The sequence below is a fragment of the Hipposideros armiger genome, unplaced genomic scaffold (assembly GCF_001890085.2).
Source record: "Hipposideros armiger isolate ML-2016 unplaced genomic scaffold, ASM189008v1 scaffold_736, whole genome shotgun sequence".
Taxonomy (NCBI): Eukaryota; Metazoa; Chordata; class Mammalia; order Chiroptera; family Hipposideridae; genus Hipposideros; species Hipposideros armiger.
The window spans coordinates 453,533-478,221 of NW_017732086.1; the positions used below are offsets into that span (position 1 = coordinate 453,533).

The 24,689-nt window shown below is 36.8% G+C and overlaps 1 protein-coding gene across 1 annotated transcript in view; it reads right to left on the bottom strand.

The window, feature by feature from the left end:
- Nucleotides 1-6,507: 6,507 nt before the first annotated feature.
- ME2 (malic enzyme 2) overlaps nucleotides 6,508-24,689 on the bottom strand; it is a 54,550-nt gene continuing 36,368 nt past the window's right edge. Inside the window, exons 8-16 of the mRNA XM_019627591.1 lie at nucleotides 24,236-24,345; nucleotides 24,045-24,142; nucleotides 23,633-23,746; nucleotides 21,414-21,528; nucleotides 19,175-19,317; nucleotides 17,236-17,338; nucleotides 13,473-13,543; nucleotides 12,723-12,821; nucleotides 6,508-8,050 (exon numbers count right to left, since the gene is read on the bottom strand). Coding sequence (XP_019483136.1) covers nucleotides 7,883-8,050; nucleotides 12,723-12,821; nucleotides 13,473-13,543; nucleotides 17,236-17,338; nucleotides 19,175-19,317; nucleotides 21,414-21,528; nucleotides 23,633-23,746; nucleotides 24,045-24,142; nucleotides 24,236-24,345 — 1,021 coding nt within the window. The 3' untranslated portion in view covers nucleotides 6,508-7,882. The remainder of the gene's footprint in view (nucleotides 8,051-12,722; nucleotides 12,822-13,472; nucleotides 13,544-17,235; nucleotides 17,339-19,174; nucleotides 19,318-21,413; nucleotides 21,529-23,632; nucleotides 23,747-24,044; nucleotides 24,143-24,235; nucleotides 24,346-24,689) is intronic.

Here is a 24,689-nt window from a genome sequence, read left to right on the forward strand (position 1 = left end):
CGCGGCCGCTCTAGGACGCGCCGGAGGTCCGCGCTCGGTGGCGCCCGCCCGGCCCTGCGCGCGGGGCGTCTCGCGGGCCTGAGACGCCTTCCCCGCCCCGCGCACCAGTTCGCTCGGTAGGATGGGGGCAGGAACCCGTGAGGACCAGGGCGCCCAAAATGAAAACATTTACTGTTCTGTGGTTTGTGGTTCGTGTCCTGTTTTCAAACGGGAGTGATGTCCCTGGTGTTTTTTTGCTCATGCATAGGTTTGTGTAATTTCTATTCTCTCGCTGGGACGAATCTTTCGGCCACTAAAACCTGCAAGTTGAAGCTTGAGGTGCCTTAAGAGGAAACAGCAACGTGGGTTTGAATTCGGAATTCATTCGTATCAGCATGACTGTATTGATCACGAAAGTCTCCACTCGTATTCCACTTTCCTACTCCAAGACTACACCGGCACGCTTGCTTAAAATCTCGAGCTGCCTGAGCTGTACTCGCCACAAGCATTGCAGACATTTCTCTTAGGTTGCGCACAGCATAGCCTGCTGGACGCGAGTGGAAAGCCCTACCCCGCTGTGTGCAGAAACTTGCACGAGGTGATACAAACCACAAGGGGAAAAAACTCACTCCGTATAAAGCCCAACATTTAGAAAAAGCATTTCAAGCTCCTATGCAGTGTCAGATGCAGATTTTTGCTCTTCGTACTTGAGGTGGTCAAAGTATACAGCAGCCAAATAGCCTTATAGTTGTGTGGTTTTTTGAAATTTCCAGGGCGAGAGGAATCAAGAACACTTTACCCCACCCCTCTCTCCCACCCGACTGCTTTGCTCAATAAAGTACTAAGTAATCAATTTTTTGGCCTCTTCATAACCTTTATTTATTCAAATATTAATTGAGCTCCGATTTTGCGGACAGTATTATTTTTGATGCTGAATTTAAAAAATATGTCGTGGCCCTTGGTTTTAGGAGCATACACTGAGGTTGGGAAAAGATGTTATCTGGAAAGCATCCACTAATATGAGGGAACGAGAAAGCAAAAGGAGTAATCAGAATATGGAAAAGGGGGGATCATTAGTCATGAGATTAGTTAAGAGGTAGGAATTGAGCAGGTTCTTGTAGGACGGCTGACTTGGACTAATGTGGTAATGGAAAATAAGGTGGATTTGGCCACGTTGGGTCTGATTAGCATAGTATTAAACACTAGATTTAGCAAAGAGCTTTATTCTGATACTTGCTGAACTGGGTGCGCAAAAAAAACCAGATCATTCTACAGCTAGGTCTTGATCACAACTCAGCTTGGTGTTCCCCACAGCAGTATCTTCCATAGACCATTGCAGAGGTTCATGGCTTGCTTCTGTCCGCCTATCAAAGCTCCCTACAACTCCTTAGAGGTTATGATTTCTTTAGAGAATAGCGGATAGAACTTTTTATTCATGTTTAAATTTTTCCACTAGGGGAAATTTTACACATGCAAAAGCTGAGAAAATGTTTAGTGAACCTTTATGTGTAATCATCACTCACCTTCAACAGTTAGCAACATCTGGTCCCTTTTGTTTCACATATAACCCATGTCCCTCCAAAAGCAACAACAAAATCCTGGATTATTTTAAAGCAAATTCCAGGCACAGTATCATTTTATTCATAAATAATCAGACAAGCATTTAAGGAACCTTCCTTTTTAAAAATTTCATCACTACATAATGATGGTGGGCAGTTCAGTGTCTAAACATAAAAGGACATAAAAAACACAACCATAACATCATCATAAAGACAATAATTTAATACCATCAAATCCAGTCACTGTTCAAATTTTCCTGATCATCTCATAACTTTTTGAAGCCTATTCAAGTCAGAAAATTAACACATAAAATTTTGAAATTTAAAAAGCTCTTTAAAGAACTTATTGTCTCACCTGAAAGCTAACAATTCCTTAACATAATCTAACTTGTTATAACATCCTTATTTAATATCATCTAATAACTGCTCAATGTTCAAATTTCTCTAATTATTCCCAAAATACCTTAATTCATAGTTGGTTTGTTTGAATCAGGATCCAAAGGTTTACACATTGCATTTATAAGTCTTGTCTCTTAAAATTTAATGATTTCTTCTTCCTCTCCTTTTTTCTTGTCATTTATTTGCATAAAAAAATGAGGTCATCTGTCCTGTAGAATTTTAATTCAGCTTCTATTTTTTGGCAAGTTGGCTTCATAGGAGATACTGAGTACATTTTGACTTAGTGTTCTCATCTTTCATGATTTAGTATTTTTATTAGGGTTTTGGAATATATATGTGGTGGGGGAGATGAGTGAGAAATTATTTATTGCTATGATTAGACTAAATAAGGAGAGAAATAGAGTACAAAGCTGAACAAAAGGAAGTGAAAAGATGAGGGGGCATGATTAGTGCTCCACGTGTCAATTTAAGTCTAACAATATATTCCCAAGGGATCAAGTATTCTGGAGTGAGTGAGTGAGTGAGTGAGTGAGTGAGTGAGTGAGTGTGTGTGTGTGTGTGTGTGTGTGTGTGTGTTTCAAGGTTTAAAAATACCAAGTTTTAAAAGTGCCCTACATATATATATCAGCCTTTAAAAATGCAAAGTCATAACACATTTTTATGCATAGGAAAATTTTACTAAGAAAATACATCTCATTACAATATATGACAAAAGAGGAAAAACAATTCACATCATTATGAAGTTTTTAGACTGATTCCTGGGACCATTTGAAATAAGTCGATCTGGTATAATATACTCTAAACAAAGCATTCCCCTTAAACTCATATTCCCATAAGCAATTACTGTTAAGACTCTTCCATCTAAAATACTAAGGTGAGAAAGGCAGTGACCTGCAACGTGTGGGTTCCTTGAAGTCAACAATTAACACTTGGGATGTTATCAAAGGGAACACAATATCATTGCAAAAATATGGTTTTAATTTCAGTTCATTTTAAAGGTCATTAGGCAAAGTATAATAAAACATTAGGCAGGAATTTTACTTTGTCAAATAGTTAGCTAAAATAGGTCTCCACAATTCCTTATTCTACACATGCACTTTATTACTACTTTCTGTTCTCACAGTTTAACAGAAGTTATATATATGCATATAATACAATAGATATTTAAATTATGTCTTAAATTCAAATTCACATTGACATTGGCAGATTCACAAAGTGTCTTAAGCACTATTGAAACCGATCTGCCCAGAAATGATAGCAGTTGGTGGTTCTGTGAAGATTACCAAATCAACAGATGTTAACGAAGGGGCTACTGAAGAATCTCTGGTGTAATTTACCACATTCAAAACCAAATCTTTTATATTTACATCAAATATTTTAAATGCTGGAGACTACTGAATAAAATAGTTTAATACTGTATTTGAATTATAAATGGGAACAAAGTAAAAATCAAATGAACTGGAAAAAAACACAGTAAAAAGGACCTAAGACTAATCTTATAAGACTAAGTGAAGGCCGGCCGAGTGGCGCGATGGTTAAGAACTCGCTTGGGATGCCAGAGGGCCCCGGTTCGGATCCCACATATGAGGGCCAGTGACACTGCCCTCTACAGCTAAGATGCTGAACAACAGCTCAACCTGGAGCTGGGCTGCCAAGAGTCGCCGGCGACTGTATAGGCTGCAGTCCCTGTGGCAGTGGGTTGCCATGGGCTACCTAGCCAGCAGCCAGCGTGAGTGGCCAGCAGCCGCAGTGAGCGGCCGTCCAGAAGCCGGCGACTGATCTGCCTCGCCAGGGAAGAGCACAATGATGGTGCCAACTTGGGCCAGTGAAGCAGCGTCCTCCACAACTAGATTGAAGAACAAAATGACAGCAACTTGTCTGTTCCCCTTCCCCTAATTCCCCAGCACTGTTCCTATCCCAATTACCCAATAAAAATTTTAAAAAATCTTTAAAAAAAAAAGAATAAGTGAAGATTTTCATCTGAAATAACAGTTGAAGATATTTAAGATCCTCATATAATTGCCTATTTCAGAGGCCCTTCTTCCCTGAGAGGGGCTGAGGCTAAGAGGCCCTGCTCTGTCACTCACCAGCTGAGACCTGGGACAAGGTGTTTAGCCTCCCTGTGCCTGGAGTCCTTCCCTGTAAAGCAGGTAGAGTAACAGGTGACTGTGAGGATTAAATATGCTCACGCATGTATGATGCTTAGAACAACACCTGGCACAGGTGCTTCGTACAATTTATCATTATTTGCTAGGTTTTTGCTATACCTAACAAGTTGGTGCTAATTCAATGACTACATAGGAATCAATGACTTGCTAGAACATACACTTAAAATTAGGAAAGGGAAAATAATTTTTCTAGAACATAAAAGGATATACTGAAAACTGGGGTATACCCACAAATTCCTCTAGTTTTAAAATTTTTTGAACTGTGCTGAATGTAGGGATAACTTCCCAAACAGTGAAGTGGCAAATAATAAGTTTTTATTTGGAAAAACCAAGATGAAACAGAAGTATGAAAAAGTTTATTGGCAAAACCTATTACAGAAAGATACAAAGCATTCGTCATTTGACTTGTCTATTTTATGCAACTGAACTATGAACACATTTCCATCATACTCTGACTTACTTTTCTCTTTGAGAGGCAATTTTTTTTTATCCAACAAAGAAAAATAACTATTGTTTTTAAAATATAATCACTAGTTTATCTGAGTAACTCCTGGCAAAGATTAAGGGAATCAGACAGTAAGAGTCATTGTCTTAATTAGGCCCAGTTGTATTAAAATTTAAAACAAAGCATGAGCTTTTTCTCTGCTTACATGAAAAACATCTTATCCTGATTTCAGATGGCGGGGGGGAGGGGAAGTTTTCTGTAGTTAAAGTATCTTGAATATTTTAAACATTAAAAAAGTTATTTTAGCTTGTCTGTAGAGGATTTCTCTCATTTTCACATTTAGATGCACATCAAAGTGCAAATCACAAATTGGTCGAGCCAAAGAAGGTAATGAGTCTGTGCCACTTTCTGTGAAGTCAGCGATGTGCCTGCACCTCAACATGTGTGGTCTTGTCTTGGATGGAAATACGATATTGGTTCTATTTTATTCTTGAGGACAGTCCCTTTAAATGGAATCCCAGTAGAGAGCTGAGAGATTTATATTAATGTTCTCAAGTGTTACGTATGCTCAACAGTGTTGATTCCATTTTGGTAATTCAACAGAGCACTGGAGCTGTTCAGCAGTATGAAGTTATCTTTGTGAGATACTGAATGATGATGGGTTTGGAAAAAAGCCACAGGACCCTCTGGATGAAGGAAGTACAGTAATACCTTGGTTTGCAAGCATAATTAGTTCCAGAAACAAACTACTCGTATTGCAAGACATCGCTCGTTTACCACGTTAAAATGTTTTAGAAACGTTTGCTCATCTTGCAGAACACTCGCAAACCAAGTTACTCGCAATCCAAGGTTTCATTGTACTTTTCCTAAGGCAAGGCTTTTCCCACTTTCCTACCATTCCTTTGGACTTTCTTAGTTATCTGAATTATCTGAGAGCAGTAAATAATGCTCCCAACCCTTAATACTTATTATGCGTCGGTCTTAATTCATTCGTAACTCCTTTGCAAAGGAGAATGTAGGATCTTATTTCTCCAGAGGCTGATAATATAGAGAAGGAAAAGACAATGAACAGGGTAAGTCATGTCATAAGACAATCAAGAAGAGAGAAGAAACAAATATCCATTTGATAGCTAAGCTTTTATCAGTGAAAACTGGTTGTGCCAGGTTTTACTTAATAAGTACATTAAAAACCCACAATCTAGACTTGAACAGTATTCTAGTTAAGTATTTTCAGAAAAATGTTTAAAAGTTCTGTATTAATGTTCGTTCTTATAAACATCCTTTAAAAAGCATCCATAGCAAAAACAGATAAAACTGATTCTGTGTACACACATAATTTCAGTTATCTTTTTTCACATGAAGTACATACTCTGCGAGCACTCAAGTGCGCCCCACCCCATACTCCAGAGCAATGCCCCTCAGTGTGTTCTCCATACCAGCAGCTTGGGCACCACCAGATTGCTTGTCAGAAAAGCAGAATCCTGGGCCCCACCGAGGCCCACTGCATCAGCAGGGGGCATCGGTTAGTTCTTCGGATGATTCAGGTGCCAGCTTTAAGGCAGTGACTGGGAGGACAGGGCAAGTGTGTGTGTCAGAATCATGAGGGGATCTGCTGAAAATACATCTGCTAGGGCTCCGCCCCTGGTGGTCCAGGGGGCCTGGAAGGAAGGGGAAAAGGCCTCTGCATTTTAAAGAAGCTTCTTGGTGATTTGGAGGCAACTTCTCTACAGAATATCACATCTAACATATCAAGGACAGCGGAGAGGAATGTTAAGTTACGTACGTGCTGATATGGAGCTGTGAATAATTTTTTGTAGTTAATAGTCTAGACAGCGGTTCTCAACCTTTCACAGGGGTCGCCTAAGACCATCGGAAAACACATATTTTCGATGGTCTTAGGAACCAAGACACCGCTCCTCTATCCGTCTCCAGGACCACAAGCAGATACGCCCACATACGAGTACCCGGCGACCCCTGTGAAAGGGTCGTTCGACTCCCAAAGGGGTCACGACCCACAGGTTGAGAACTGCTGATTAGAATGAGCATTTAAAAGTTCTGTTCCCTCAAAGCAACCATGTTAGGCACATACACACTACTATTTTTCAAAATGATTTTGGCTTTTCCTTTAGAACTCTCCAATATGTAATCCACATAAAATTATTACCCATTTTACTGGTCTCACTAGCCAATTATTACCCATTTTACTGGGATTAAAAATGGCACAAAAATGGACCATTAAACATGGTCTGAACACCTACCTTATTCATCCCCACTTAGCTCTAAATTAATTTTGGTGGCTTCAAAAACTTAAATCCATCTTCAATGGAGAAAGAGTTGTCACTAATGATATTGAAAAAAATGACTCAAAAGGAACATTCCAAAATTATCTCAAATAATAAAGAGCATCACTATTGGAATAGGGGTATAACCTCTTCAGTTAAATATAACTCATTTAGATGTGAAACATATGACTAATTTGTTAAAAGTCATATGATGTCAGTCATAATTTATGCATTAAGTATCCTATACCGCCTCCTTAGAATCAACTAGAAATTTAAAAAAATATGTGTTTTTCATGATAAGCAAACCTAACTTTCTAGTTGGGCAATAAAATAGCATAATTGAAGCAATTAAATTTAAGATATTACCTTTATTAAATAAAAAAGTTACATGATTTTTATACACTGTTGAAAACAATGACTATTTTGTTTATTTGTCTAAAGGCAGCAGCAGTTCCCATTTCTCGCTCACCATGTTATAGTAAGTCTCAATTTAGTTCCGGGAAATAAATAATAGGGTAGATTTTTCATATTTCTCTTGTTTTATCTACTGGCAAGGAATTTCAGAGCATGAGGAAGAAATAAAAGAACATTTTTAGATACTGACAATTTGTCCCTGGAGTTTGGTTAAATTTGACTTTTTCTCAACATTTGTGCTCATCGCCACAGAAGTAAGTTTCTATTTTAGTAACCCTATAAGAGCTGGGTGAGAAAAGTTTATTACCTGTCATAGTAAACAGCAAATACTTTGGCAAGCGTGAGCAAGAGCACGAGTGAAGACGTGTACAAATACATTTTTAACATCTCTTTGATATGGATGAGCTACAAATCAGAATGAAAGCATTTCGGTTATCTGATGGCAGCGTGGGCATTAACAATGCCGTCAACACATCTATCTTCTACAGAAGTGTAGATTCATGGGGAAAAAGAGGTCAAGCAAAGCGGTAGGGGAGGATGACACACAGGAAAAACCCCCATAAATATGAGGATACTATCTTTTTGTCTGAGAAAACGGTTCCCTGAAGCATGGAAAGTATTTATCAGAGGATGCTTCTACTCCGGTATTAGAGGAGGGCTTGCTCCAGTCTCTGGCCAGTCATACACATCTGGCAGCAAGGAGTCGTACTCACTTCGCCACAATCGTTCTCGCACATACTTGGCCTTGTCCTCAGGTTCTGGGTATCGGAAAGCCATTTTATTAGCATATAGGTATTCTGTAACCTGGAAAATAAAACAAGATTATTGTGTAGGCTCTGCATATAAACCTATTCAAGAGAAAACGTACTATTAAAACACAAAGAAATGAATTTAAAAGAATGGCATTTTCCTTGTTTCAAAATAAAAAATAACATGACTTTGACTCATTTCAAAACATCTGTAAACTACCAAAATTTTAAAAGATGAAATAAAAACCATCTGACATTTTACCATAAATTTGACGTGTTTAACGTGACCCCCACCCTGAATTATTGACATTTGTTTAACACTTTAATACAACAAACAATTTTAAGCTCTGCTGTGTGTCAGTTCCGTAGATCTATCTGGCCAGCCCATGTCCCCTTCCCCAGCAGTCCTGCTGAAACAGTGTGTAAGAGACTCTATTTCCTAGTTACAGCTGACTGGACTGGGGTGAAAACCTAACCCAAAGTAAGCCAGATGCTTTGCTCTCGAATTTGGATTAGGAGACATAGAAACCATTATAAAGCAGGGGTTGGACACTAGAACTATAAGGTCAAATAAAGTTAGGGCTAGAACCTATACATGGCGACTAACCATCATTGAGTGCCAGGCATGTTCTATGCACTTTACATGGATATCTCATTTAATCCTCACAAGCACCGTATGAGGTAAGTGCTATTATTATTATCATCATCATCATCATCATCATTATTATTATTCTCATTTTACAGCTGAGGACACCAAAGCATGAAGAGTTTCAAGTAACATGCCTGAGGTAGTTAGATGAGCTGTTTTTCAACCCCAAAGCATTCTGAATCTAGATCCCAGATCCTACACAGTTGAGCTAGATTACTTCCCACCTACACTGGCTTCAGTGAATTGCTGATCTCTGTAACCAGGCCACACACCATGGCTGAAGGTGAGGCTAAACCCTCTGAACTGAAGTTCTGATGTAAAATGAAGTAGTGTGAAAAGCTTCCTCTCAGGGTCGCATAGTGCCTGTTTGTCACAGTAAATTCAAGTTATAGTTTTATTTTAACTTAAAATAATCCTTGGTTCCAGGAGCTCAATCTCACTATATTTTGTGATGGAAAACGTGTTTCAATTATTTTCTACTCTATTGTAGAAAATAAAGAATGGGAGCAAGGCATGAGATAGAGTTCTCCTTGGTCCTACGGGCATGCAGGAGGTGGCTGGTGGCTATGGAGATGGTCAGTGGCTGTGGGTTGGGGTAGGGGACAGATACAAAGCACTGCCTACTCTCTTGATCCCTTGCTTCTAAAAAGGAAAGCCTTAAACCAATGGAAAAGGAGCAAATTCTCTACCCCAGCAAAGGGGGAAGAGATGTGCACATGAGGCTATGCTCCAATACCAACCCCTAGCATAGATCTCCTATTTCCTCATGTATCACCTTTCATTGGGACACACCTGTAATCTCTCAACTGACTGCTATCTTCCAAAATCTGTCCCACCTGTAGTATCATTCTATAAATTCTAAAGCTGACCTCTACTCATGCTAGTTCTGGGCTCTAAAATCTTCAGCTGTTTTACACTAGTAATGTATTCGGAATCCTCAGTCTGGCATTTGTATGTCTGTACAAATTTAAGATAACTTTCAAATCTTGTCTAATGCCATTTTCCTACCCATACACCTTAGACTCCAGTTCAATTGGTTTGCTCACTATTTCCTAAACATGTCACCCTTTACCAAATCCCAATCTTTGCTTAGTTTATGAGTATTAAAATAATGCAACAATAACATTAAGAGTCAAAGGGATAAAATCTTATGATCATCAGAGTACGAGTCAAAAATATGGTTGATGAATTTTACATCTAATCCTGATGTTTAAGAAAATCTTAGTAAAGTAGGAATAGAAGCCTGCTTCTTTAAAAAGATTTAAAAAAATACTTATTTCAACCAAAAGCTAGCATCGCATATAATATTAAAATATAAGGATGCCCTTATCAACCCAATTACTTAAAAATGCTCTTAAATATCAACTAATTTAGTAGATGGGGGAGGGTTGGAAGGGGAAGAGCTATACATATTTTTAAAAAGCAACTATTTGCAGATAATTCAAAACTCAACAATTCCCAAAGAATTAACTGAGAAACTATTAAAAGAATCAAAATTGTTAAACAGAGAAACTGGTTATCAAGTAAAGTCATAAATATTAACACCTTCTCTATATATTAGAAATGACCAATGAAGGAACATATATGGAAAGAAAACCTTCATTATAAACAATCACAAACATTTTAAATATCTAGGAAAACAGTAATGAGACAAGCCACATTTAAGACTAAGAAAACAACAGAATTATATTGAAAGACTTAAAAAAAGAGAAATAAGTGGAGAGAGACATTGAACAGGGAAGAGTCAATACTGAAAGACTCAATTTTACCTATTTAATTTATAAATATGACATAGTTTTATACAGAGTTGCAGGGTTTTCTTCAAATTCAAAAAACTGATACAAAAATTCACCCAAAAGAATACAGCTCAGAACAGACTGAAAAACCATAATGATGGGAAATATATAGTATCAAATAATATACTTTATACATACTATAATAATTAAAACAGTGCCTAATGATAGACAAATATGGTCAAGAACAGACTCCCAGTAATAGATTCAAAGATCTTATGTTAACAGGCGTATTCTCAATCAACTGGTGGTAGGGCAACTGGTTAACTACTCAGAAAAAAATATGTCTCATATCATACACTAAAATAAATCTCAAAAGAATTAAGAAGTTTTATGATAAGACTTGGGTATTTCCCTCAAACAGGTAAAAATGTAAAATGTGCAAAGCACCAAGAACAAAGGATCAACTTTTAGTCATGATATTCTCTAAAGATAACAAATTTCTTATTTCTCAATTGACTTAGCTGCATGATTTGTTTCATCTACCTCTAAAGCAAATCTGCAGTATCCCAAAGGCTTCAGTATTGATTGATGCAACAGAAGTGTCCAGTAACAAAGTGAAATTTCAAAGCTGGGCTTAGTTGGAAAAAAATACATTAAATGTTTCAAAAAGGCATCATTGTCCTCCCTCAACCCCCAAGACACCCTCACTAACATAGTAATCTATAGTGAGGATTAAAACAGGGTCTGAACATTCAAAAGTAAGCTTTGGGGAAAAATCAACTGGCTTGCCTAAAAACCTAAATGCATAAAGAAGACTAGGACTATCTTCCCAATCCCCATATTCATGGTGGGGCAATGGTTATTTTTCACAATCTGACATGAGAGGGGCATGTATAACAGGTGCTTGCTCATCTGAGAGCCTTCACACACACCCCTTCCTGCCCCCCGAAGAATGAGGAAACACTACACATCAGTAGCCAAATGGTTTCTGAAGAAGTGAAGTATATTCATAAGGTAACAGTTACTCTTCTGTTGTCACAAAACTATAGCCATTGCAAGAATCACAGTAAAATGTCTAGGTCTTTGATATTGGTCTTTTGGTTAACAACAAAGTTAGCTTAAGTAGACTGTATAGTTGTATGAATTTGTAAAAGTATATGAACAACTAGTGAGGTTTCAAACTCTTGTAATTGTAGCTGAATAGTATTTTCACTGTATTTTCTTGTGAACTGTGTTTAATGGTTTTACCTCAAATCAGAAAACAAAATGAAGTGCTTTGGTCAGTTTATAAAATGGTTTTACCCAGTTTAAAAAAATATATGTTATTAGAAAATGCAAGTAGATATTTATATAATTTTGGAGGGGGAGAAGGCTTTAACACTGATACAAGACGAGGAAACAATCCATAAAATTAACAGATCACTCTATGAAACAGCTTTTGAAAATGTCACATCAAACAATTCCACATTAAAATAAATGACAAACGGGACAATACCTGCACCATAGCAAACAGAAGGATCACTACCCTTAAATAAAGAAACTCTTATAAATTAGTATTTTAAAGCAGAAACACAATTATCATAATATAAAAACAAGCAAAGGTCAGGAATAGGCAGTTCACAGGAAAAAATATGATTTTTCAATAAACAGAGAATTCTTCAATCTAAAAACAAATGCTTTAAATAAAAATGAAATATAATTTTCACCTATTAAATATGCAAGATTTAAAAAAAATAATTCTAAGTATTGACAAAGGTGTGGGAAAACAGATAAACTCCTATCTAAAGGTGTGACGTATATCAGTACTTTTTTTCTGAATATTTGACAATATGTATCAGAAGCTTTAGCATGTCAATACCTTTGCCCTTATGATTAGAAATTTATCTTAAGGAAAAACAAACACAAATGCACAAAGACTTATCTAAGGATGTTCACTACAATATTACTTCTAGCAAAACAAAAAACACTTAACTATCTGAAAATAGAGAAATGGTTAAACTATTATGATACAATATCAGAGAATTCCATGCAGCATTAATGATCACACATGAGAATTACTGATTTACATGGGAAAAGGCTTGCAATATATTAAATGAAAAAAAGTGCAGTGAGAACCAACCATAAAAATAGGCACAAGAGACCGTGCATGTGTATGCATATGTACGTACAGCCGAGAAAGCCAAAAAAACCCAAAATAATGTGGATTATATTCTGGTAGAAAGAATACAGGTGATCTACAATTTCTTCTTTGCACCCTCTAAATGTTTCAAATTTTTCTCCAATAAACTTGTTACATAACAAAATGCCATTAAAATTTATGTGAAGTATAAATTATTACTTACTTTAATAGCAATGTTAATAGAAACTTCCTGAATATTAGCAAGAGGTGGGTAAAGTCTCCCTTGAGCCAGCTCTTTATCTGTCAATTGATTTGTCAGTGCCTGAAGAGAAAAACGACATTTTACTCGTTTGTTTAAGTAACACAGAATAATAGAGACCTAATAAAATAGAAAAAGCGTTGGGGGAGCAGGTAATATAGCTCTCTTTATTTCTACCAGGAATACACTTACACTGCAGAAATTAAAACTGTTCGCTACTAAACAATAAAGAAATAACCAGATTTAAAGGCTTACTGGCATATTCTACTTAACATAGAGAATTTGGCATAATTACCACAGCTACTATGAAAATAGACATTAATATTTGTATTAATGTGAGTGCTTCAAAACTTACATTGCAAAATTTGGAGCTCTCATGGGCCAACATGCCAATGGGCCAGTAACTGACATTTTAAAAAAATGAAAGGGGTTATATCTTATCTATGATAGCACAATATACCTTCAGAAATATATAATACATGTTCAGATGTGTTATAAATATGAAAGGATTCATAGCTTACCATCAGACATTTGAAAAATCATTAAAAAAATAATTTTATGCAAAAGTACGTGGGCAAATCAAAAAAGCAATGGATGAATAACTTCCTTTCCATTCATAAAGCAGATTTAACCCATTCTCTCTTTTTCTCTTTGCTTTTAACCTTAGTTAATTCATTCTTTATAAAATCATCAAACAATATTTAAAACATTTACCTTTGCAGCTTCTAGGAAAACATGGTCACTGATATGCCGAGTGTTACAAAGAATAACAGCTAAAGCCACGCCTAGAAAAGATTTTAAATCGTTTATTTAGTAAGGTCACTTTTTAAATTGTGAAAGAAGCCAAATAAATTCCTATATTTAAAGTAATTTAATGGTAACCTGCCCCCATCAAAACACCAACCCCCCCAAAAAACAAAGCAACCAAGAGAAAACAGAAATCTGAGAGTTACAAATGATCTTTGTTAACTGTTACAATTCTTATTTATCAGAAGAAATCATTTTAGAAATATCATACATTTTTTTCTCAATTTATTTTTACATTTGTCAAAATTACAAATGAATACAATTTATCAACACTTGTTACAACATTTTTTGTAATACTGGTTTGGTGGTGATGAATTCCTTTAGTTTTTTCTTGTTTGGGAAGCTCTTTTGTTCTTCAGTTCTAAATGATAGCCTTGCTAAGTAGAGTAGTCTTGGTTGTAGGTCCTTACTTGTTATCACTTAGAATATTTTGTGCCAATCCCTTCTGACCTGCAAGGTTTCTATTGAGAAATCAGCTAACAGTCTTATGGGTGCTCTCTTGTAGGCAAGTAAAACTGCTTTTCTCTTGCTGCTTTTAAGATTTGGCATTTTAATTATGATGTGTCCTGGTGTGGGTCTGGTTAGGTTCATCTTGTTTGGAACTCTCTGAGCTTCCTGGGCTTTTATGTCTATTTTCTTTGCCAGCTTAAGGAAGTTTTCAGTCATTATTTCTTCAAATAGGTTTTCAATCCCTTGCTCTTCTCATCTTTCTCTGGTACCCCACGATGCAAATATTATTATGCTTGATGTTGTCCCAGGTCTCTTAAACTACCTTCATTTAAAAAATTTTTTTTCCTTTTTATTGTTCCAATGGGCTGTTTTCCACTACACTGTCTTCCAAATAGCTGATTCGATCCTCTGCTTCATCTAATCTGCTGTTGATTCCCTCTAATATTCATGTCAGTTATTATATTCTTCATTTCTATTTCTTTTTTATGCTTTGTATCTCCTTTTTTGTTTCCTATCTCTTTGTTGAAGTTCTCACGGAGATCATCTATTCTTCCCCGAAGTTCCTTGAGCATCCTTACAACCCGTGATTTGAACTTTCATCTGGTAATTGCTTGCTTCCTTTCTGTTTCGCTCTTTGTCTGGAGTTTTGTCCTGCTCTATCATTTGGGACATGTTTCCTTGTCTCATTTTGCTGCCTCCCTGTGTTTGCTTCTATGTATTAGGTAGATCTGCTACATCACCGTCTTGGCAGAGTGGCCGTATTAGCTGTCCTGTGGGGCCCAGTGGCTCAGGATCCCTGGTCACCTGACTGCGTGCTCCAGGGGTGTCCTTTGTGTGGGTTGTATGTGCCCTCCTATTGTAGGTGAGCCTTAATTACTGTTGGCTTGTCAATGGGTGGGACTGATCCTCAGGCTGACGGGCTGTGAGGACTGGCCATGACTGCACAGGACAAGCTGTTGTGCAGGGGCTGACCTCACAGAGCGGGATTCACTTTAGCGGTGCTGTGGTGCCTGCCCAGTCCACCTTTGGGCGTGTCATTTGTGGCATTAATTGGGTGGTGCTCTTGTGTGGTCTGAAGCCAGCCACCACGTGTGTTGGTCCGGGAACCTCTTGGGATGGGCTCCAGTGCAAGCCATGGTCAGCTGCTGCCTGTGTCTGGCCTGAGGCCACCTGGTAGGAGCTACAAAGAGATCTGCTGTTGGTAGCTGCCTGTGTTGGACTTGGAGGCACCAGGGAGTGGTTATGCAGTAAACCGAGGCTGAATGCCACTAGTGCTGGGATTGGGGCCACTGCCTGTTTGGGGTTTGTGGACCTTTGAGATATTTTAGGAAAGGCTACAGGGTGGCTCAGGCCAGGTGGTTTGTGTGAACTGGGGTCAAAAAGAGGTTCACCTGGGAAAGTGAATTGGGTGGGGCAGGATCTCAGAGAAGAATCACTAGGGTGAGGCGACAGTGGTGTTATCCAGGTTAATGGAGACGCAGATTTGTACCCCCTTCCCGCTTGTACCTGCAGGATGTCTGGGGAGAGGGCTCACCAAAGGAACAATGGAGCCTGCTGGCACTTTAGTCACAGGAGAGCTACTCCTTCAGTCCTCGCCCTGAAGCCAGGTAATTCCGTTTCTCCCTGTATGTCCCTGGCACTTCCTGAGCTCCTGTTTCTTCTCTGTGCTTATGAGGAGTGTCTGTGATGGAGTCTGTGCTCGGGGCCTTTAAGAGGATGCCTGGGTCTACAGCAGCCATCCAACTCACTCAGACTGACTCCCTGTTGATTTTTACTGTCAGCTGTTGTGGGAACACTTCTTCCTGGCATTGGTGCTCCAGGCTGGAAAGCCCAGTGTGGGGCTGGGACCCCTTGCTTCTCAGTGGGGGCCTCCACAGCCGAGATATCCCTCCCGACTCCCAATAGCCACAAGTGGGTGTGGGACCAGCCCATTTCACATCTCCACCCCTCCTACCCGTCTTGACGTGGCTTCTTATTTATATCCTTAGTTACAGAACTTCTGTTCAGATAGGCTTTGGGTGGTTCTCAAGGGTGGTTGTTCTATACTTTAGTTGTAATTTAGATGTGGTCATGGGAGGAGGTGAACATAGCATTTACCTACTCCACCATCTTGACCCTAAGGAACACTCTTTAAAATTTCTTTTCCTTTCTTATAAGTCTGTAGATACGAATCCTCTATGTTTTTGTTTTTCTGAAGATGTCTTCATTTTGCCTTAATCCTTGAAAGATATTTTCACTGTGTAACGAACTCTAGCTTGGGAAGTGTTTTGTATAAGCAACTTAAATCATTTCACTGCCTGCGGCATCTCACTGCTGTTGAGGTGTCAGTGGTCAGTTTAACAATTGCTCTCTTAAGGAAAGCTTTTTGCTCTGACTGCATTCATCATAGTCATCTCGTTGCTATTTCTGAAGCCTCACAGTTGATGTTCTCAGATGGGGAATTTTTTTTTTATTTATCCTGTGTGGGTTTCACTGAGCTTACTGAATTTTTATGATATAGAATTACATATTCTGTATTTATCAAGTCACACTCTCATTTAGATGGTGAATTATATTTACATGATCATGTAATTTCAGAATCAATCCATAGATAAAGCAGGGAAGGCAACAGAACACAACATAAACGTCAAAAAACCCTTCTCTACAATGAGAACTATTAACTAACCCAAAGTAAGAGATGGACTAAGAAGAGAGAAGAAAGCTAAACACCACACTTTTTCATTTTTCACTGTGGCAAGCTAATAAGTTGTTAACAAAAGCTCTTTAAGTATGTTATAATAAGGTAACTACTAGGAAAACTAAAAGTAGTAATGTAAAAATAACACAAATTGAGAGGTAAAAGCAGCAAGGTATTAGAAGGTATGTAAGAACTATTATTTATATTTCACTACTGAGATTAGTTACAGTTGAGAACTGTGATAAGGAGGTACCAAGGGAAGATAAAGAGTTAAATAATTTTATAACATTCTGCTTCTTTTGCATTTTTATTAACCATGTAATACATTATTTCTGTAATAAAACAAATTTAATGAAAAATATGAACAAATAAATTTTCAGAGGAAATAGAGGAAGTTGGATTTGCTGAATTCCCTGAGTTTCTCTGTACATTCATACCAAAATCCTATAAATACTACTATTCATTTTAATCTTAAATTCTATTCACGAAGTATTTATATAGAATTAATGATTACTCTATAACATAAATAATAGTGGCATTTACCTGGAAAAATATATACGTTGTTTCCTTGACCTGGCGTAAACACTTTCCCATTGCTGAGTGTCACTGGCCCAAATGGACTGCCACTGGCAAACAAACACCTTCCCTGTCAAGAAATGAAATAACGATTTTGTTACTTTATGTGGACTAGAAAATTGAGGTAAACTCAAACGAAATTGAATTCTATAGCAAAGTAGCCCAATACATTACTTGCAAACAAACATAATTTACTATATAACATAATTGTTGCATTAAAATCCTTATTAGAATGAGGTTTATGCATAATAGACATTCGAATAAAGTTGAAAATTGTCCATCAAAAATTTTTTTAAAACCTGACACTTCTATTTCCTTTTAAAAAATTTAAAAATGTAGATGGCCAATAAATACCATCCCAAGTACTAAAGATTGATGTAAACATCTGTGAATGAGGGTGAAAACATCAAAAATTAAACTGCAACCATTTACATCTGCTGTCTTTGGCTCTGTACTAGGGGCTTTCTCTATGTTAACTAGGCTAATTTAGCCTGCATAAAAACCTTATGAGGTTATCATTATCTCCATTTCATCTAAAAAATAAAATCAGAAAACTAAAGCCTAGCTATTTCCAAGTACTTTGTAAAATGTCACATATCATAATTGTAGCAGTTGAACTGGAATCCAGATTTTTATAACTCCAAAGCTCTGGTCTTTTTCTGTTATGCTATAATGTGCCCCCCAGTCAGGTAGTTTAGGAAAGGGGCATTACACTATCAACACCAGATCTTACACTACACTATCAACCCCAGAAAAAAATGGCATGTTACCTTGTTCAAGAGTAACACCAAGACATCTCTCTATGAAAACAAAGGGAGACTAAAAATTTAAGAGGTGACTTCAAATACATAAATACCAGGAGTGCCAAAAAAATGTATACACATGACTTGCATTCATCTTTTGTTATTGGTATATATTATTACAATTTTAATAGTTTTTTCCTTTCTTAAAATGTGTATACATTTTTTTGGCACCCTCTGTATATGCTATTATTTTATGTAACACTAAGAAAGAAATTACATAAAATTAAATCATACAATGCTTTCTTATCACCTTGAAGAGATAACACAATTTCAAAGTTAAATGGTGAAAGAAGTTTCATCTCAAAACTGGTAAAACAGTACATTAAACTAGTCTCCTTGGGGAGCTTTTATTCATTCTAATAATGTACATATATTACAAACATATTTATTTTTTCAAAAAATAAAATTCTTAAAAGTTTGAACAGTCTTCTGGTGACATACTATTGCTCAACACGTTTAAATATTTTTGTATTTTAGAAATGCCAAAGTCATGATACATTGAGTGTATTTATCCAATAGTCATTGTATAAGACTAAGATTTAATTTGGGGGGCAACAGCCATTAGTCTCAAGTAGCAAAGAATGATGAACAGGATGCGCACTCAGGCTAAAAGTAATACCATACTTTGGTAAAAGGTTAAGACAGTACACTGAAGAGACCACTTTCTATTTTGATATCTATATGCTGACTTTGAGGATGCTTACAAAAGAAAAAATTTCAATAATTATTATAACTGTTGGAAACCAATATTCAAGAGACTTTATTTTGACTAACACAGAGTGGTGATATAGAAGCAAAAGGAATTTTGAGAGACTATATATGTAAAATAAAATTGTTTAACAATGAGAAAAGGAGAATGAAAAATACATTCAATGAAAAAAAGAAAAAATTGTCTATTTGTTAAAATAGAGCTAACATGGGGGTAATTAGTTTCCAGAAATGTTACAAGCAATAATTTATATCAGAATTTGATGATCCATGGACGTAAGTTGTAATCTCCACAGTATTCATGAAAAGAATTATGCAAGAATGTATAACCAACAGGTTAACAGAGGGGGAAAAAATAGACATAACCAATTCACTCAACGATTACTGATTCATACCTCTGTAAGCGTATACGCTTCTTCAGGAGTGCACTCGGCCTTTGCTGTAGGATTACTTAATGCAAATATTATAGGCCTTTCATTGATATCAGCCATGGCTTTGATTACATTCGCAGTAAAAAGTGGGCCAGCTCCTGCAACTCCTGTAATAAAGAAGAGGGAAAACAGCAATTTCATTACAGGTAAAATAAAGCCATTCTTATCAGCAGCATTTTTAGAGTAGGTTCAACATAACAAAAGCACCGGTTAACTCCCATCACAAAGACTGACTCTGCATTGCTGAGATAGTGCTATGGGAACACAATCTCAAAAACTGAAAGGAAAGACATTAAAATGCTAGGTTTTCACTGAAGTATTTACTGTCCATCCCAGATATAGTAAATTGTGGAAAATAAAAAAGAAGGTAAGACTATCTCCACTGCTATGTCTAATTAGGAAGATAAAACTTGTTACAACATGGATGAACCTTAAGGATATTATGTTAAGCAAAATAAACCACTCACGAAAAGACAAATACTGTATGATCCCACTTATATGAAGTTGTCAAGTAATTCGTAGATACAGAAAGTAGGATGTGGTTACCAGGGACTGGCAGTTGTTAATGGCACAGTTTCAGTTTTGCAAGATAAAACAAGTTCTGGAATGGGTGGTTGCACAACAACGTGAACGCACTCAACACTACTGAACTGTACAGTGAAAAAATGGTTATGATGGCCAATTTTATGTTTTGTGTATTTTACAATTATGAATTCAATAAAAGAAGATTAAAAACTTGCAACTCAAGGGTTAAACTGTTAAACTCTGTGGTACTTGTTAGAAAATAGGAATTCAGAAGCGACAACAGATCATCTTGACTAAAGCAATCCACTTTCTTGCTTACAGTTCAGTGTAATGGCTTTTTATTAAGCCCCTACAATGTCTCAGACACTGTCTCAGGCCATTAGGACACAAAAAGGATTATAATACAGGCACCTTGTAGTTAAGAGACAAGGGACAAAGTAAAGAGAAAATCAGGAAACCTGTAACAGGAGCTAAGTATGCAGTGCTAAAGGAAGCACATCATGGAGGAAGAACACTTGGCAGGAATTGGGAGTACGGGAATGACTTAGTGATGCCTCTGCTAAGAACTTATCCAGTACATCCACTAAGAAGACTCATATTCAACAGTCAAATAATGTTTAAGCTCATCTTATAAATTGTTATGTAATAAAGAAAAATGCTGATCTGGCTGGAGACCAGTTTTAGTGCTTGCTGTCACTCCTGGGCAAGTTGCTTAACATCTCTGGGCCTGTTTTTCTCATGTGAAAAAGGAATTTATATTCAGTGTTTCTCCAGGTGGAGCTTCATAGACATATTCTTAGGAGTCCATAAATTCTAAAGGAATTTTTTTTCCTCTTTGTTTCCTTGACCCTCCTGGGATGGAATCAGTGGACAGATTGTTAGACTAGATGATCTTTAAGATTTCTTCTTTCTCTAAAAGCTATGAGCTCTAATCAATGAAGAAGTTAATAGAGACATACTTTTCCTGACCTTAGAAACTTGACTGTTTATGACTATTTTACTATTTAACGTTCAATAAGGCTCCTACGTGAAACTGATAAAAAGAAAAAAATGTAGATTCAAATCTTACAGCTGTATAGGAAATGAAATAGCTCCTCTTTTACAGACTGTTACATTTCCTGCTATGAACTAAATGCCATGTTGGGGCAGTCTCACATCAGCTATACAATGCCTGACTCTCAAAACGTACTAAAAGCTTTCAGTTTTGTTGCCAATGAAAATCTTTGACTCTGCAGAGGATTTTCTTGGTCCAGTCTGTCAAATGACCTTCATCTTTTTTCAGGTTTTAAGCCCAACAGTCACACCAACTCTAAAAGCCAAGCATAATTGATCCCATAGCTTCTAGCACTTAAAAATACAAGCAACAGGCCAGCCGAGTGACTCAGTTGGTTAAGAGCTCGCTCAAGAGTGTGAACTCTGAGCAACAGGGTTGCCGGTTCGATTCACGGTGGGAGCTGAGCTGCCGCTGAGCTGCCAACAGGTGGCAGGATGGCTCAGCTAAAAAAAAAAAAAATACAAGCAACATCCATGAACTGAACTTGACACACTGTAACCAAAAAGCTATCATAGAAAACATCATATATGCTGAAAGTTAGGTAAAGTCTATCATTTCCTTAATAATCCTGCATGTAGTTAAGATCGGCAACACTGAAGAGAATGATTTGTGAATGTTACTTACCAATTATAGCTGAAGGCTTAAGGATATTTACTGCATCTTCAAAAGTATCAGGTATATTCCCTGGAGCTGAGTGAGCAAATGGTTCCTGATGACTGTCTATTTTATCTTTCCGCCCCTGAATTTTTACATAAAATACAGTATGTTTTGAAAAATGCTTATTGAGAATTAACTGAAAAGACATCATTATGAGTTACACTGCTTCTACAATAGGAATGTATTTTCATTTACTTGTCTCTTCAACCCATCTCCTCTAATTGTATTTTCATAGTGTCCATAAAGCCAAATAGAAAACATAAACCCCATTTATAACCAGAAAATTTCTAATCCCTCTCAAAAACTCATTTACTCTGAAGTTCTCCTAAATCCAATATGGCACAAAGGCCTACAATCCTTTATCTGGGCTTGATGCGTTTTGAAATTTAAACTTTCTTATATTTTAGAAATGTATTATGGTAATAGAGCAAATGTTACAAATACCTCCCAATGGGTACCCTACCACTGAACAAAACTTACAGTCACACCAAATACAAAAGGCTAAGACTACAAATAACCTGGTAAGTTCAGGTCAGTCAGATTTGTACGAATTTCAGAATTTCAGGAAAAAACTGGGATTTCAGAGCTTTCAGGATTTCAAGAGTTCAGAAACAAGAGGAGCAGGGAATTCTGAAGAAAAATGCTTTCCTCCCCAAGTCCCTGGTCAAAACTATAAAAAAAAAAAATCCTTAGTAGTGCCACAAAGCCAGGAGAGGGACCAGTGACAAACTAGAACAATGAAGAATTTCTCAACAATTTAAAGCAGGCAAAAACTATGGGATGCAAAAACTAACCAGTCTGAGAAATCTATATCCTTATTTTGGCAAAAGAGAAGACATCCCCTGCAAAGGTGCATTTTTCCATCAGAGCTCCAGAATAATCCCAGAGGAAAACCAGCAGGGGCTGAGAAAACTTGCACAGCATCATCGGTTAGCTGGGAAATTAATTAAAGGATTGAAACACAACCTCACCAGATCCAGTTTGTCAGAATAATGGCTTTTCATGCTCATCTCCAGGAGGCCCACAGCTCTCCAATATGGTGGTTCAACAGGAAACTCTCAAAGTCTCAAAAATGAGGGCAGTGTTTTGAGTCACCAGGAGAGATTGGAAGCCTAAAATCTATATATATTGTAGATCAAGCTACGTGCACAGCCTAAGAGGAAAATATTCTGAACCTGCAGATGAACAGGGGATTCTCACTTGTGCTAACCAATAATATATTCATTCTAGACCTGATGTGTTGCAAGCATGATTAAAAAATCACAAAACATCTGTGAAAACCAACATCACAAAAAGCACCAAATTAATTGTGTACCAATAAAAATACATATCCCCAATAGCCTTTTAACAGTATGATGTGTTATAATCCTTGCATCTTATATACAAGCAAAAACAACAGTTTATAGCTCCCTTGAAAGGGAGCTCAGGTGAATGGTTAAGAGCACTGGCTTCATAGGCTACTTGGATATGAATCCTACCTCGATCACTTATAAGCTGATGACCTTGGAAAAGTCACCTGACCTTTTGAAACTTCAGTTTCCTCCTCTGTAAAATTCCATTGGGTTTTTGAGAAGATTGAATGAAATAATACATGTAAAGTTTTCGCACACTGTCTGGTGTATTTTAAACGACTGTTACTCTACATTACATATAATTGAAGCACTCAAGATTTTTCACTCACACACTTTTTCATTTCATTTTTTGTCCTAATAGAATATTGGTAGTAATTAAGAAGAAATGATTTCAGAACTGAAGCAAGGTACCTTAGATAAGCTTGCTCCAAAGATACAAATGAAAAGTAAGTGTTATGCTCAAATATCAGATATACTGCTAAAACTTTGACTAGAAACTTCTGAGTTCCCATTAAAAACCTAGTTTTAGAAAGGTCAAGTACAATCTTATTTGTACGACTATTTGATTTTTTAAGACTCAGAGAACAAAGCAAGAAAGAATAAGTCTGGTGCCAATAAAGAGATTATGATTTGAATATGACACAAGAGTCTTTATAAAAGACAAAAGTTTGAGACTAGAGGACTTCTGTTGAGAATATACTAGAAGGTCCATAACTGGTGCAATTTAGATAGTCTAGTGAGATATAAGATTTTAAGAACTGATATTTTAAAAATCAAACTAAAAATATCATTATAACAACATTCTTTTGCTTCTCCAAGTTTTTAATACCTTACCTTAAATAATAAACCAAACTTGTCAACCATCCAAATTTTCTTTTGTGCCTCTTCTTCTGAGAGGCCATTTTCTACCATAGCCATAACTATAAGATTTGCAATTCCAAGAGCAGCCTGTCCAACAAAACATAAATTTAAAAAGTAAAGACTAGAGTATGATGCAATGCTAGAATTACTTTATATATGAATGTTTTATGTTATGAGGAATTGTTGCTTTATTCTTCCTTTATAAATCACACGAAAGTTGATTCTTTGTGATAGTCCCTACACATATTTTAAATTACCCACTTTACAAGAGAGATCTTGAATTATAAGATCTATCTATCTCAGTAAAGTTATAAGCTCATTATGCCCCAATTTCCAGTTCTAAACAGTGTTGGCTTTAAATTCTAAAAAGCTTACAAAAACTCACCTCTCCTGCTCCAAGAAATAAGATTTTGTGTTCTGAGATGGATTTGCCGATAACTTTTTCTGCTGCAAGAAGTCCTGCTAGAGCTACTGCAGCAGTCCCTGTAAGAAAAATAAAGACGTTAAAAATTTTAAATGGTCATATAAAAAGGGTTTAAAAGGTACGAATCAAAATCCTAGTTTTTTTTGCTTTACCTTGAATATCATCATTGAATGTACAATATTTTTCTCGGTATTTTCTCAAGAACCTGAATGCATTATGATTTCCAAAGTCTTCAAACTGAATAAGTGTGTTCCGTCCATATCTAAAAAAAAAACAAAACCCCAAATGGTTGTGTTGAAAATACCACTTTTAAACAGGTTTCCTATCTAATATTCCTGATGATGGCAGTAAAAAATAATGTATTGCTAGTTCACTTAGGACCATCTGGCAATTTTCAGAGCCTGTGAAACACTAGACTCAAAATGTAGAAATCTATGTCTCATTCAAAAAAAATTTATGGGCCGCTTAAAATGAATGCAGACAGTGGTTCGAGTTCCATCCCGAGCTGAGTTGCCGCTGAGCTGCCAACAGGTGGCAGGATGGCTCAGCTAAAAGAGGAAAAAAAAAAAGAAAAGAAAATGAATGCAGTACCATGGGGAGCCTATG